Genomic DNA, 16,170 nt, shown 5'->3' with positions numbered 1-16,170 from the left:
TCATTAAATGCTTCTTGCTCTAGTAGATCACAATTTGGAAACAGAACAAGAAGTAATTTGCTTAAATTGCATAAGAGAAAGACAGATTAGGCATTAGGGTAAAAGTTTTCTGGCAGTAAAGGAAAATAAGCTGTGAAGTGGTTTGCAGGGAGAGGCTGTAGAGTCCCTAGTACCCAAGGGTTCTGTAAACAGATTGTACAGGCAAACATCAGGTTTTAGGAAGAGTTGATCCTACCTTGCAGCGGGAGGATGGACTGGTTCCCTCTCCAGGTGCCATCCAGCTGGTTTTTGTTTGAGTCTGTGTGCCTGTGAGGTAGTGGAGCTTAGTATCATGTATTTTTGATTGCAGGCCCCCTCCCTTACAGATGCATATTGCACTGACAAGGCCATTAATTTACATTACAACATTTTGTACTTTGTTTTTTAAAAGTGTGGGTGAATTTTTCACTTATGAATCTACAGGCCTGATAAAGAAGTCAGAATTGGCTCAAGAACCTCCCTGTAAATTTATGAATGTAGGAACTGTCTCATTGCAAATATTCAACAAAATTGTTTTGTAAGACAGTGGATGCGTGTGCATCGCCTCACCCACACGGCAGAGGTGCACTCGTGTGCAAGCACATGAACACTGGGGCTCAGAGGGCTGCTGCAAAGCCGAATTCTGGCTGCTGCGATGCAGATGGGCCCTCCAGCATCTGGCAGGATGTGGGGGAGCAGAGATCTGCTGTCAAGGGGGACCCTGGGGAAGCTCCCCTCCCCTCTCCGATCCACACTGGTGCGGCTGGGAGGTGGCACAGGCACCTTCATACTGCCAAAATAGCACATTCAGCAAGAAGCCACCGCTGTGCCTGTCTTGCCAAGCTGTGAGCCCCCGAGGAATGCAGTCTTCATGCTGATGCCAGAGGCCAGTGGGGATTATAGTCTTGTTAGTTTTCATGGAAAGCCCTGGGAGCAGTAAGCGTTAGCCCGGATTACAGCAGAGCTCTCATGCTGCCAGTCATTGGCTCTAGCTGAGGAGCTTTGTTTAAGCCAAGCTTTGCTTTTGCTGTGAACAAGCCCATATTTCTCTTCACCTGTGACACAGATGGATTTAGGGTGGCAGAAGAGCAATTTCAAGAAAAAGTGATTTTTTTAATAATTGTAATCAGTGAGTGAGGACCTAGCTGAATCAGCATCACACAAAGAAAAGAAAAAACTTATTTGCAGCTTGATACTCCTGGGCTGACCCTAGTACTGTGGGTGAAAGAGAGCCCCACGGAGCTGGAGGGACCCAGCGCTGGTGTTTATTTGCTCCGTGTGCCCAGGAACAAGGCAGCAAACTTCTCACTACATCCCCTGGATATTTATACACAGGTATTTTGTGGCCATAGCTCCTATATCATAACCCACATTGCAGTTAATTTCAGTAGTAATTTAAGTACTTCAGAGCGAGGTAGTCACTAGGATATGGTTTTAGCCCTGGCCTTGCCAGCTCACAGCACCTCTCCAGCCTCTCTTATTTATCTAGTTTCCCAGTGTCAGCTGAGGTTAATGCGTTTTTCTGCCTTCTGTTTACTTCTTAAAAACTTCAGGTTGCAAACAGCAAGTGTACAAATAAATGAGGGAGACTAGAAGTCCTAAAGATGATGTTAGTAATCATGGCAATGACCTCGGGCAGCCCCCATTAACCCCCAGGCTGCAGGTGGCGGCTGACTGAGGCTTGGCACAGTCAGTGTGATCCAGCATTCAAACCGATTCACCCTCCCCTTTCTGAGGCAGGGAGCTGAAAGTGGTTTGAGGTGTTTGGGGGTTTGTCAAGGCCTTTTGGGGTTTACAGCTTCAGTTTGTGTGCACTGGTGCTTTCTCTATTACAAGGTGGTTATTTTTAGAAAGGTATATTTATTCATGCTCATTAAGAGAAAATTAATGACAAAAGTTTTGGGGTTAAGAGGGGAACTGGGTTTCCTGAGGTTGAGACCTCAGCCGGTGGGCAGAGCAGGCAGATCCTGCAGCCACAGCCCTGTGGTCCAGTTTTCAGGTCAGTGTTCACTTGTCCCTGGGGACGAGGACTGCTTGCAGACACCCAGGTGTGCCTGGTCCCAGTGAGCTTGCCCCTCCTCGGTGCCAGATTTTGGCTGTGAGTCAGACTTCAGCACAGGCTTCAATGCCCATCCCAGTGCCTGGGGCAGCTGATGCCCAGCATGTCCAGTGTCTGCAGCCTCCTCTCCTTGAGGGCTCTCAAGGGTGCAGCGGCTGCCTGTCACAATACCCTGAGGTGTCACCAAGTGCCGGTGGCATGGTAGGAGGCCAGAAGAAGTGGGAACAGCTGCTAAACACCCTGAACATCTGCAATCCACTTGCAAATTCATTTGGGGGTATGCTGCTCAGGCAATCTGTCCATAAAACTCTGTATTGTAAAATGCTTGTGTCATCCTTAGCCCAGCACATCTACACATCAGCATGGCCAAGCCCGTGAGCCAGGTAGAGCATTTCTTTCTGCTGGAACTCCACTTGCTCCACCTGTGTTGAGCAGATACACAAAGTTGAAAAAAAGAGACTCTTCAGGTGCAGACAATGTGTTGAGTGTCACCAGTTGATAAAACCTACAGGATTCCTCTTAGCTGAGGCCAGCCTGTGTGCTTGCCCAAAGAGTGTCCATCAACATGATGGCTTTTGCTCAGACATGTCCAGGGGGTTTCATGGCTAGTGGATCCCTGACGGGTAGGACATCTGGGCAGCATTGGGAAGGGGTAGAGCTCCCCTAGCAATGCCCATGGTGCCCTTTCCCTGCCCATCAAAGGGGCACCATCCTTCCCCTGGAGAAACTCTGTGAATCAAATGACCAAAGCCATGCTTGTAGCCAGCGCACGGGGGTCCTGTTAGCCCAGGGTGGGTGTGCGGTGCCTGGCAGTGCTGACCCCGTTCCCCACAGCTGCGCAGGAAGCAGGCCTACGTGGAGAAGGTGGAGAAGCTGCAGCAGGCGCTGACGCAGCTGCAGGCGGCCTGCGAGAAGAGGGAGCAGATGGAGCGGCGGCTGCGCACGCGTCTGGAGCGGGAGCTGGACTCGCTGCGGATGCAGCAGGTGAGGACGGGGTGGTTGGTGCGGGACCCCAGCACGGGGTCTTCGGCGTTGTTTTTAAAGAGGGAGGGTCACTTGCAGTCCTGCCAGGTGCCACCTTGCTTTTTGGTTCAGGTTGTTGAGCTTTACACCTAAGCCTTTCCTTTGGATGGGGTTGTGGATGCATTGCTCTGCCATGAATCACGTTGCTTCAAAATGCCCCAGCTTTTTACTTCTGAGCTCTCTTCTCTCAGTTAGCAAGGACAAAAAAACTCCCTTTGACTGAGCGCTGCAGGCTGAGCGTGCAGGGCTGGCAGAGGTTTTGACTGAGAAGATGACAGGCAGTCATGATGTCCCAAGATGCCATTTACAGACCAGGATCATGCTTCCAAAATATCACCTTCCTGCCAAGGATTTGACAATGTTTGAAGTGTAAGTGCTGGTTTTTGCAGGAGCAGAGTCACAGCCGTTGCTCCCAAGGGCTGCTCTGTAATGCACTTTTCCAGAAGATGGCTTCCAAACACATCATTACTGCACCAAAGGCAAGGGCTGCAGCCTTCCCCTAGTATCTCTAGTTTCCCATAAGCAGGAGATAAGTGTCTAGAAGGAGGAAATGTGGTTTGGAAAATGGAAGCAGCTGCTGCAACCCTCTCTCCAGTGTGCTAGTGCAGCGCCAAGGAACTGCTGTGCCAGTGGAAGTTCATGCTGTAGCACAGATGAGAAGCTGGTGCTGCTGAGACACGATTTCCACTTTAACACAATCCTGTGCACTGTGGAGTGTAACAAATCTCTTGCATTTTTTATTTGAAAAAAAACATTTACTTCTAGTGACTTCTGCCAGAGCTTTGTGCCTTTCCCCAGCGTGAGCTCATCCCACCCACCCTCTGCTGAGCCCAGGGCTAGATCTCCATCCTCCTCCGCTCTCCACCAGCAGTGAGAGGAGCTTGGGGCAGCTACTTGTGCCACTTAGGTGCTTTAATTAAGTGCCTGTAACTGAGTGGGATAAATCCTGCCTGGATAAGTGCTTTCCTCAGTGTAGATGCAAAGGGTTACACACCTGTTACTCCTTGTCAGCATCTCATGGGAGCCACCCCTCAGTGCCTGAGGATCTTCTGCCCCTCCAGTTGAAAAGTTACCTGCTGCACCACAGAAAGCATCTCCTGAGGGTACATGATAACTAATGTGCCAGAAGAAATGGGTGTAAATCCATGTCCAGGGTATTTTCCCAGCTGCTGTTTTAAATAGGTTGCGTGTAGCTAGGTTACATGTAACTTTTTTTTCCTCTGCTTTTATGTATAAATCCTGTGGTAATAGCTGCCTGTCCATACTGATCACCACCCAGATATGTGGTGAAGTCCAGCAAGAAAAACATCTTTTAAAGCTTCCTTGCTGCTTTTTCCAACCAGCTTTTTTTCCTGCCTTTTCCCTTGGCTTGGGGTATCCCACAAAATCCCTGCACATCCAAGAAAGCAGCCGGATCCCTACTTGTGTCAGCATGGTCCAGAGAAGTATGTGCTGGGCTTGCACTCATGGCCAACCAGCCTGTCCTCCTCCACCCTAAGGGGCTTAGCCAGGGGTTTCCACTGTCAAAAGACACAGGGATGTCTTATGTGCTCCAGAGAAGTGGGAAAAAAGGGTATTCTTCCCGTACTTGGCAGAGGGTGAGTATCTGTCTCGTTTCCACCGGCAGAGACAGGGCAGCTTCCAGGCCAGCAGCCTCCCGGAGCACAATGCCCCGGCCCTGATGGAGCTGGTGCGGGAGAAGGAGGAGAGGATCCTGGCCCTGGAAGCCGACATGACCAAGTGGGAGCAGAAGTACCTGGAGGAGAGCACAATCAGGCACTTTGCCATGAACGCTGCAGCCACAGCTGCAACTGAGAGGTGAGACGGCTTTGCTGCGAGCGGGCAGCTCTCTTCACCACAGAAAGCATGGGGGAGTAATAAGGAACGGATATTTTATTAAGGCTGGATTTTTCTTGCCTTTCCCTGCTGAGTTGTGCTGCCAGGGTTAACGCACCTCTCCGTGGTGTCATGCCAGTGAGAGACAACAGGGTGTTAAGACAGGATTTACCCTTCTGACTAGGTCCAAAAGTTTATCAAATCCAGGCACCAGGCTTAAGCAATTACCTCAATGGCAAAGTCTTGAGCTGCCAAATTGCACAGCAGAGGTAAGACACCTCCTCCCTGCCGCACCGATGGAGCCAGCAGAGCCTGCATCCATCCCACCATGCAACGTGGTTGTTTAACCTAGTTTTAAAAACCTGTAATGAGGGAAATTTGGTGGCCTAAGTCCCCTGTTTCCCCATTTCATTAAGCTTCAAGTTAAAAAGGTTGTCCTGATAGCTAAGCTAAACCTCTTTACTGCAAATTACCTCAATTGATTCTTGTCCTTCCCAGGTGTTCATGATAAACAACAGATCACTGTCAATGTAACAGCCTTGTAAATATTGGGACACAGAAAACCCTTGTTGCATCTCCCTGGCCTGAACTAACTTACTTCCTTCAGCAATTCCTCACATGTCCTGGTGTAAACCCCTTCCCATTCCTGTTGCATTTGTCTGGACTATCTCCAGTTTGTGCATGTAAAAGTGTGTTGCCCAGAAGCACACAAGGCACTGCAGCCAGGCTTTCCAGTGATGAAGAGGACGGGATAATTAACTTCTCGCCGCCGTTTCTTAGAAGCTAAATCCCCTGAAACATCCTAAAATGACATTTCCCTTTGAAATGCAGTGAGTGAGTGTCTCTGAAGTCTGACCCTGTTGTTCAGGATGGCTCTTAGCTCTGTGGGGCTCACCCACAATTCCAGCTCTTCCATCAGCCCAGTTAATTAATGGTGTTAATGACTGAACCCAACCCAAAAGTAGCAAGATGACCCGATGCCAGATAGCCATCTACTAGACAGGCAGCCATCACCAGCTTGCTCTTCTAACATGGGTTTGGGGTTTTCTTTGCAAGCGCCAATCTCACTTGCAAAGCCACCCCTGTGGTCTGGGGAGCCCGACTCACCGTGTCGAACCGTTTTGCCAGGGACACCTCGGCCCCGAATCACTCACGCAACGGCAGCTACAGCGAGAGCGCGCTGGAGGTGCGGGGCTGGCAGGAGGAGGAGGAGATTGTGCAAGCCAACCGGCGCTGCCAGGACATGGAGTACACGTAAGGGGCCGTCGTTGCCAGACCTGCTTGTTGTGGGGTTTGGGCTGGTTTTGGATAAACCAGGGTTCCCTTCTGTTCCTTCATGCATGCCTGGAAAGGATGGGTTTAGCTTCAGTGTGGCTTAGTTTTGCTCTTCAGCATTAGAAGAGGAATTAAAGAGTTGCTGTCATTGGATAGTGTTCCCATTAAACCTTCTCTTTGCCAAAAACTACCTTCTTAGAAAACAGGGGCTGTTCCACTGTTAAAAGTAGGTTGGCATGTGAGGAAGCTGAATGCTTGTTTAATCTCAGTGAAAATCCCCCTCTGGAAACAAGCGTGTCTGGTTGTAAAAGCTGAAGTTGTAATCCCACTCCTACATCAGCGGCAGCGCGATGGCTTGCCTTCGCCTCGCTCTTGGCTCCTTGACTGCCTGTTGCCCTTCCTACATACACCAGATTTCCCACATCCAAGTTGTCTGACAGTCACATTGGCAGCTGGGAGCAAACCAGCAAAATGTAGTACCACAGGCACCACTACAAAAATGCATTTACAAACAGCAAAAAGATACAAACTAAACATTTTGGGCACAGGCAGTCAGCAAGAGTAACATTTGTTTTCATTTTCAGCAGATAGTTTTCATTTTCAGCACACAAGTGGACATGTAGACATGTAGATCAATGAGCATTAGACCTGGGCAGTATTTTTAATCCAGACATTTTTTTCCTGGTGAAAAGTGGCCTTTTGATGAGTAAAATTCCCTTGAGAAAGTTTGTGTATTTCTCTTGGTTTTTACTGAACAACTATTTGAAATCTGTTCTTCCGTGTTGGTTTCCCCACAAAAACACCGGTCTGCACACACTGTTTATAAAAAGGTGTATTTGTTGCTTGTGGAAAATATCAGTGATTGTTTTTATTTGGTTTAGTTTTTGTTTTCGACTCACAAGTGCAATATAATCCTGCTTCCAGTGAAGTAATGGAGTTTTGCCATTGGCTTCATTAAAGATAGATTAGGATCTTGTGTTTTCATTGCAAATTAGACATCTGATTATGAAAACTAACGCTCAAGTGAAGCCACTAGCCATCTCCCTTGTACATAGAGGTTTTTCAGGTGCAGCATTTTAGCTTTAACTGCTTCACAAAATCCAGCTGCAGTGAACTATATGTTGTTCATCACAGTCAAGCTATAGTCATCTGGCTGTCCTATTGTACATATACAATTATTTTTTTATTATTTGGTGTTAATCATTCCTGCAGAAAAGTCTCATATTATTATTTTGTGATTATTTTGTGATTTGAGAGCCTTTGGTGTCCATATGAGAGAAGTAGTGAGCTTTGCTCAGCTCTGCACACTATGTGCTGATCGTTTCTGCAGCAGTGAGGGAGAAGCAAGAGCCCAGCCCAGCTAGTAGAGAAACCAGAGGGAACCTTCCTGCTCACTTCAGCGGGTCTTTACTCCAGCTGACAGCAGACCCGATCACGGGGTTAACTCAGCCTGCCAAGGGAGGGCTTCCAGGTTTGGCCCCAATGTATTACAGAGGTGGAAATTACATGTATGTTGGAGTTCAGGTGAAGGCAGCAACACACAGCTCCGTCAGGACACTGCCGTCTTTGCTTCTGCTGGGTTGGCAAAGCCACAGCAATAGATGGGTGTAGCTAACCTTACAGAAAATAGTTCCCACTTTTGGCTTAATGTCCAGAAACATGCCCTGTTTCAAGGTGCATGGTTATCCTCAGAGGAACTGGCAGGAGCGCTCTTGTCCGAGTCGCTCAAAACCGGAGGGGACAGAACAGCAGGGCTGCTGCCCCAGGGTGGGGACAGCTGCCTGTATAAATGCTTTTTCCACTCCTGTAAGCAGAGCATTCATATTTTGGCAGAATAAAGAATCTTCATGCAAAAATAATTGAGAAGGATGCCATGATCAAGGTCCTTCAGCAGCGGTCGCGGAAAGACCCTGGGAAAGCCGACAGCGCCAGCCTGCGACCGGCTCGGTCCGTCCCCTCCATTGCCGCTGCTACAGGCACGCATTCGCGCCAGACCTCGCTCACCAGCAACCAGATAGCTGAGGAGAAGAAGGAAGAGAAGATCTGGAAGGGAAGCATAGGTGAGCTCAGTTTTTGGTTAAGCTTTGGCTCATCCATCACTTCATCCTAATCCTTCTGCTTGAGCTTAGCAAAAGTGCCCTGGCCACAGCACACATTGCCCCAGTGGCTCATTTCCAGAGTTCTTTTCATGGGAAGAAGATTTGTTCTTCTGCTGAAGTAAAAAAAATCAATCATTTTTAATCTTGCATTGTATCTTAATTGTATTTTTAATCATCTTAATTGTTCTGTACTGATTATAGAAAGCTATGATCGGGGCAAATCTTCCCAGACATATGCAGATGGTCTTTGCAACTTTGTGGGAGTAAATAACAAATTTGGGCTAGAAAAACGTCCTTGTTAAAGAAGAGGGTGAGCATCCCTTTGAATAGAAGTGCATGAAACTGGTGAGGGGCCTGTAGCACAAGTCTGATGAGGAGCAGCTGAGGGAGATGAAACTGTTCAGCCTGGAGAAAAGCAGGCTGAGGGGAGACCTTATCACTGTCTACAACTACCTGAAAGGAGGTTGTAGCATGAAGGGCGTTGGTCTCTTCTCCTGAGTACCAAGTGATAGGACAAGGGGAAGTAGTCTCAGGTTGTGATGGGGGAGGTTTAGATTGGAAATTAGGAAAAAAATCTTCACAGAAAGGGTTATGAACCATTGGAACAGGCTGCCCAGGGAAGTGGTTGAGTCACCGTCCCTGGAGGTGTTTAAAAGACACATAGATGAGGTTCTTATGGACATGATTCAGTGCTAGATTTATATTATGGTTGGACTCAATGATCTTAAGGGTCTTTTCCAACCAAAATGGTTCTGTGATGTGGCAGCTAAATGGGAAGTGAGTGCCAGACTGTGGTGTGGGACCGTGGGGGACGAAGGCAGCGGGGACATGCAAGTCTGCACCAGGTGTAGGTACCACTGGGATGGGTGTGCAAAAGGGGATGCAGGAAAATGCAGCTGCTCTCAAAAGGCTGTTTTTATAGGAAAGTACCTTGTGGATGTCAGGAAAACAACAACAGATGGTATCAAGTGGAAAAGCTAAGCCAAACTACAGGGCTGGAGACATCCAGACCAGTGTCTTGTAGCTCTGGGGTCGGACGAGGGGACTGCACTTACGTTTGAGCCGGGATGTGACTGACCTCTGCGTGTTTTCAGGGCTGCTCTTGGGGAAGGAGCACCATGACGTCCCATCGGGCCCCTCGTTGCCTCCTCCGCTGCCCGCCTTGTCCTGCATGCCTGTCCTGGTGCCGGCAGCCTCCCACACGAAAACGGGCAGCAAAGACAGCAGCACCCAGACAGACAAAAGCACCGAGCTCTTCTGGCCCACCACCGCCTCCTTCCCAGGCCGTGGGCGGCTGGGTGCCACCCCGTCACACAGCCCGGCCCCACGGCCCCCGGGGACACGAGCAGCCGGCGAGAAACTGGGTGAGCTCTGCCAGATCCCCACATCCGTGTGAAATGCCGTCACCCCAAGGGCTGTCGGTCGATCCCCAGAGACACCCCAGTGTTGATGGAGGGGGTGATGCCTTCACAGTTCCTCCAGGGAAACTAAAATTGTAGGGAGAGAATATTCCAAGGTTGCCCGGTCTGGCTCTGCAGAGCTTCACCCTCAGCAGGCTCTATAAAGCTCCGCTTGTCTGCGATGGGCAGAGTTTCCAACAAATGTAATTATTCATGCTGTCAAAGATAAAATTACAGAGTTTCACACCTTGAAAACACTCCACACCTGCTCACATACTCAGGCCCTTCTCTTTTTTTCAACTTAAGCCATGGTTAAAGGCACAATTTGGTCTGTAATTTTTAAAAGAAACCTGGAGAAACAGTAAGGAGAAAGTAAGATTGGGAGGAGGGTTAATGAAATACAATTTTAATTGATTTTGAAAGGGTGGAACCTGCTGGTTTGCAGCCCTAGCAAACAAGACATTTATTTTACACACATTATTTTGAAAAAGACAGTTTCTTACAAATTAATCTTGCCTTCCCTCTAAAAGCATGCCATGTATCATTAATAAGGCTGAATATCACTGATTCCTTGAAACTGTGGATTACTGTGTTTTGGGCAATCCAGATTGGAATTTGTTTCCAGGTACTCTTAAAATAGCCTTTCAAGCTATTCCTGCTTATAAGCAGTTAGAATCCTTCTTCTCCCTGAATTTGACTTTTGAGAACTATGATGATGAAGATAAAGATCTAACAACATCTGTCATACATTGTGATAATAGACCACATACATTCTCTCAGCCCATCCCACTAGCAAAGTTATACTCTTTAGATTAAACCACCTACCTGATTATTTGTCCACTGCCTTTATGATGTTTTAAAGTCCTGAATGTTGTACCTGATGCAGAATAGGAGCATAAATGTGGAGAGCTACCGTGGATCAGATGGCAAGTGGTTACTTGGTAAAGTGATGTAGACCTGTTTCTCTCTAGGGCCACAGCTAAAGAAGTACTTTGGTCTGTATCTTTTAAATACCATCTTTACTCCTGCCCTTGGTGTCTGTGCAAACCAACACACCTGCATTGTGCATGGAATTCAGCAGGACATGTTCTGACCTCCTGATCAAATTTGGTTTTCAGTATGTAGGACATGCAGTTAAAGATGTGCTCCACCACCACCCCAAAAAGTGGTGTTATATTTGCATGGAACAATTTGCTGTTGAATTTGTGCTGGAGACCAACTTTCCCTTCTTCTCGTTGCAGAGAACTCAAGCCATGGGAAACCACCTGACAGCAAAGGCAGAGTGAGCAGCTTGCTCCACAAGCCCGAGTTTCCAGATACGGACATGATGGAAGTCCTCATCTGAGCAGAGGACGGCAGCTCTGGGGTTTGTGTGCATACAGCCAGGTCCAAGATGGTCCTCGGTGTGCCAACCTTAAAAACTAACCCTGAGAGTTTGAAGAAAGATAAAGTTTGTAGCTGAAACAAAGCTTGAATCTGATATGTTAGGACTTTCGACCAGGCGAGAAGTCAAGAGCGCTGAAAAGGAGCAATAAAATGAACGTCTGGGATTTTCTGAGCAGAAAGGGGCGTTGAAAATGGAATGTGGCATGAGAAGAGGATCGTTGAGGGAAAATGAAGCTGCATTTTCTGGTGTAAAGAGAAGGTAGCGAAGTTACAGACTGCGTGCAAACTACTGCACAGTTTTCCTGCCTCTCTGCAGCCAGGACAGGGAGTGAAAACCCGGCTCTTTTGAAGCCATAGGGAGTTTCTGAATAACCCAGGAGAAACTTGCATCTTCCTCAGTATCAATTCATTTCTCAAATTATTCACTGCTGAATTTTGGTGAATAATTGGTCCGTAGATGTACACGGCAGGTTCTTGTAAGTATTTGTTTGAAGTGCTGTGGTGTGGTTTTCCTGGGCAGGCAGGTCAGGTGCCTCTTTCCTGGCTGGACAAGTGTTGCTCTTGGAGCTGGATTGACAATGCAAGTATTCGTGTCTTGCAACCTCGGAGCTTGCTGAGACTTCTTTTTTTGGTCGGAGCAGTTGTTGGCTGGAATTCCCATGCAGGATGGACGCAGAGGGGGGAAGGAGGACCCTGATGAAGGAATCCCTTTTGTAAGGATGGGAAGGTTTTGGGAGGGGCAGTCAAGGGAGGGTCCCAGCAGCTCCCTGAGAGGCCGTGTCCTGCTAAAGCTCAGTCACAGGGGTTGCGTAGGTGCGTTTCCAGCTGAGTTAATCTGGGCTTGCGTGTGAGATGCCTCTAACTGTACATTGGTCCATAGTAGTGGAAGAATCAGCGTGTGGCAAGAGCAGGATTTTTCCTTATTTTCAATGTCAACAGCCAAATCCTACCTCCCTCGAACATACAAACCTGCCATTCAAGCTGACATGGGACTGGGCATTAAGGGGTGTAAGGTCAGCCAAGAAGGGTTTAACTGCAGAGCAAAGCATGAGCATCATCTGTTTTCTGTGCTGAGCTGCAGTTTTTCACCTTGTTTTACCCAGGATGAAACATTTCCCATTTTCAGCTTAGTCCCTGATTTCTGTAGGAGGTGGCAACTGCCTGTAAGAAAGCCGACTCATCAGCTGTGTTAATCACGGCATACTGTTTGCTTCATGCATTACACATGCTGATCGGGAAGTTCTTCTCTTTGAGGTATTTTTATATTGGCTTTGCAGTTCCTGAACCTTGCGGTGCACTGTTAGGACATTAGGAAGAACTTGGCTTTGTGGAAAAGGGTGATGGGCTTTTAAGTGAAGCTGCCTAGAGTGGAAAAGTGATGGGTGCTGGAAGTAACTGTGTGCTCAGAGCTGGCTCAAGGTCACTCCTTCCTGTGGGGATGGAATTGGAGTCCTTGGTTGTGGAAACACTAGGCACTTTAAACTCTGCTTTCGCTGAAAACTGAAGTCCTTGCAACCTCAAAGCCTTCAGGGGCCAGAGCCCTGCGCTCGATACTGCCTGGCTGATACCTTCTTTTTTAAAAAACAAACAAACAAAATTGCTGTGTTAAATCTATGCACTTATTTTTGTGTGTACATAGAATTAGACGTACGTCAGTGTTGCCCTCTTTCTGATTTTTGCACTTGTTAAACAAAGTAGTGATAGGTTGTGTGGGCAAGCAAACTGTGTGTTTCGAGTATTAGCAGCTTTGCATTGTGAAACCAAATGTGTAAAATCCTTGGAAGATGTTACGTGGCTTAATATATGCCTTGTAAAATAATTTTATTTTTTTCTCTAAAGTTAATTTAAAGGTTGTAAGTGTTTGCATAAAAGCTGGGCCCTTGCACAGCAGCAGCGCTGACCCACCTCTGTGGCCCTTCCTCGAGTGTCAGTGGTTGGAGCGGAGCCGGAGGAAGACAAAGGAAGGGACTACAAGTAAAACGATGGTGAATATTTCATTTCATCATTTTTCTCCAAGAAATAAGGATACCCAGGTGCTTGGAAGTCCATAAGCATTTTATTACCAGCTGTATTATTTCTTTTGATGAAAGTATTTAATAATTTGTGTACAGGCAGACAGCTAGGCGTCCAGCGAAACAGTGTTGGATCAACGCGTGTGATGTGGCTTTCAGTTCTGTTTGGTAGTGGTGCAGCTCAGCTTCTCCAAGTCAGCTGGAGCACAGCACTCCTCCTCCTCCTCCTCCTCTGGAAAGCACAGTCCCTCCAGTTTCTGGTATCCCAGGGTCTGTTTACAACCAATGCTGCCTCAGATTCATGGTCACAAATAGGAAACTTTGTTAAAGACTACGGTGTAGGCAACTCGTGTTTGCTTTTGGAATCCCAGCTCGAATAAAGGTTCATTCTCCTCAATTATGTTGAACTCAAGAGATGTCAGTTTTCCTGGAGGGAGGGTCTGGAGGACCAGCGGGTCTCCCCTGAGCACTCGCAGGACTTGTGTGGAGCATCACTGCCATAAATCAGCCCCTCTCAGGAGAGCAGCGCAACTCCCATTCGTGCTGGTTTTCCCAGCTCTTGGAACTGTTTTGTGTTTGGGGAAACTGTGCTGTAGCCATTCCAGGTGATGTTGGTAACTAGTTGTAAAATACTGTCATTTTTTGTCGTCGTTGGTTGTATAGAGAAGTTGGTGTACAGTGTTGTACAGCTGGAGGGTTATTTGTACATAGGGGGGAAAATGAAAGTTATGTGTCACCCACAGCGAATATTGGTATTGTTGGTCAGCCAAAGATTTCTTATTCTTTGCTGTTTAAACTTGTGCCTTAATATTGTATATAATAAATGTATAGAGATGTTTCTTTTCTCACTTTTCCAGTGTTAATATATTCAGTCCCTGAGAAGAAAGGACTTCTTAAACAATTCTCAGCTTTGCACGCAACGTGCTAAGACTAAAAAGCGATACCTCGGGGACTCTAAGGTTGCGTCTCTGTTTTTCATAGCTGTTAATGAAAGGCCCCACAGCAGGTGCCATCGGTAGGTGTACGTGGGCACAAAATCAGCGGGTCTGCAAAGCAGAGGATCTAACTGAGAGCTTTGCCAAGCAAGTAGAGCAGGATTTTAGTGAGATTATCTTAACCTGAAGGAAATGAAGGTGGAAAGTTAATGAAACACTCTGGTGAAGATCTGAAGATCTTTAGCCCTGCATTCCCATTAAGAATAGCAGTCCCAATTATTTTTTCTTTTTTATTCTTGAAGGTCTGGGGCCTCTTGAGAGGTGTTGGATCAGTGTGAGTGAGGTAGGTAAATACCTTGCGGGTCTGGGTATTTTTTAATTGCTATAACATCCTTAGTAAGGAATGAAGATTCGTGTCCCATTTCGAGCTCTTGTGCAGGCAAGGGGAACGCTCTGGCCCGGTGGAAACATTGCACGTATGTTTGCTTATGCAACTGAAATAAACTGGGGGAGGGGAGCGAAAGTTACCCAAGTGCCTGGCTTTGAGTAAGGGAGGTTTGCTCAGCCGGCTCTCACATGCTCTTTAAAGTGTCTGTTTGAGAATTCCTGAATCAGGTCCCAGGGAGCTGCAGGCACGAAAGGCATGAAAGCCACTAAGGGCATCTCTCCCCGATGGGCCGTCCTCTGCCCGTCCCAGCCTCCTCTCCACACATGGGAAAAACAACCTGCCCTGGGCAGGAGTGTGTCAGCAAACACCCAGGGCTTTTGCAGAAACTCGAGCAGCCGTTTGCTTCACCAAGATCCATCACCTTGTGTTCCCTGTGCCAGCACAGGTCAGCCTGACCCACCTGGTTACTCCATCCTCAAGACATGGCAGCTGGAAGTATTTGTAGTGCCTTGGCTCTTTACTACTAAGAACAAAATACTGGGCATTACCGAGACTGTGGCTTTTCAACTTTCTTCAAGATTTGACAGTAAAATGTGGGGCTTAGCTTGTTTTCTCAAGGCCATGGGAGAAAAGAAACTAAGAGGTAAAACCAGTATTAGGGTGGGAAAAGCCTCATGGCCTGCCGTGTTCAGGTGCAACGAGGAGAGGTTTTATCCCAGTTGTTAGATTGTGTCTTCAGCATGGATGCTTCAGAAAGGAAAAGAAAAAAAGAAAACGAAACCCGAACATGAACATGACTGCAATGTTGTCTCCAGGTTAATTTTGTCTCAGGAAAAAACATGCAAAGAAGCAAACATCCAGAGTCAATTTGTTTAAACATTAAGATCCTTGATTACTGCATGCTCCCAGAACTAAGTACTGGGCAGTGGTCTCCTTACTTGCCACAGATAGGGAGAGAGCTCAGAAGAGCTAAAAATATGAAAAAAAAAAGCCATTTACAAGCATTCAAAAAGTACGTGTCAAGTCCCACCCCCAAAACGGTGAGACTTTTTCAAGATTCACTTGAATTCATAGAATCGTAGAATGTCCTGAGTTGGAAGGGACCCGCAACGATCATCGAGTCCAACTCCTGTCCCTGCACAGGACAACCCCACAGTTCACACCGTGTGTCTGAGGGTGTTGTCCAGTCTCTTCTTGAACACTGTCAGGCTTGGGGCCGTGACACCTCCCTGGGGAGCCTGTTCCAGTGCTCCAGCACCCTCTGCGTGAAGAACCTTTTCCTAATGTCCAACCTAAACCTCCCTTGGCACAGCTGTGATTTCTCAAAAATCTGTGATCTCTCACATCGTCAAATATTGCTTGGGGCTGGACTTGAGGTGCGCTGCAGTGAAACATGCGTGAAGTGCCAGCGTCCCTCACTGGCACAAGGGATGCTGCCAGGTGTCCTCCTGCCATCAGGATCCCAGTCTGGGGTCTGGATGCAACCTGACAAACCAGCCTGGGTCTGAGCATCTTGCTGTGTTCTTGGGCCACCCTTAGTCAGGTTTTTGGGTACCTTGTGGCAGATGAGCTGCTCGCTCAGAAAACCCACAGTGTGGGGTTGGGGGTGCCCAGAGGTGTCTGTGCTGGGCTGCCCTTCCCACCCGTCAGCCTGCAATGGTGGCGACTCGAGGGACCAACTGCACGTGCACCCCAAACACCATCTTCTTGCAGGTCTGTAGCTTTTATTACAGAGATCA

General features: G+C 47.6%; 1 protein-coding gene across 3 annotated transcripts in view; it reads left to right on the top strand.

The window, feature by feature from the left end:
* The window catches only part of AMOTL1 (angiomotin like 1), an 88,068-nt gene extending 74,112 nt beyond the window's left edge, over nucleotides 1–13,956 (top strand). For all 3 annotated transcript variants that reach the window (XM_082069122.1, XM_082069123.1, XM_082069124.1), the window contains 6 exons: nucleotides 2,912–3,061; nucleotides 4,728–4,918; nucleotides 6,065–6,190; nucleotides 8,045–8,271; nucleotides 9,405–9,674; nucleotides 10,952–13,956. In XM_082069122.1, coding sequence (XP_081925248.1) covers nucleotides 2,912–3,061; nucleotides 4,728–4,918; nucleotides 6,065–6,190; nucleotides 8,045–8,271; nucleotides 9,405–9,674; nucleotides 10,952–11,055 — 1,068 coding nt within the window. In that variant the 3' untranslated portion in view covers nucleotides 11,056–13,956. The remainder of the gene's footprint in view (nucleotides 1–2,911; nucleotides 3,062–4,727; nucleotides 4,919–6,064; nucleotides 6,191–8,044; nucleotides 8,272–9,404; nucleotides 9,675–10,951) is intronic.
* The last annotated feature ends 2,214 nt before the right edge of the window (nucleotides 13,957–16,170 follow it).

The sequence above is a fragment of the Streptopelia decaocto genome (assembly GCF_964273445.1).
Source record: "Streptopelia decaocto genome assembly, chromosome: 1".
NCBI lineage: Eukaryota > Metazoa > Chordata > Aves > Columbiformes > Columbidae > Streptopelia > Streptopelia decaocto.
Note: the sequence above shows the minus strand (reverse complement) of the source record. Positions and strands in the feature narration are given on the sequence as shown.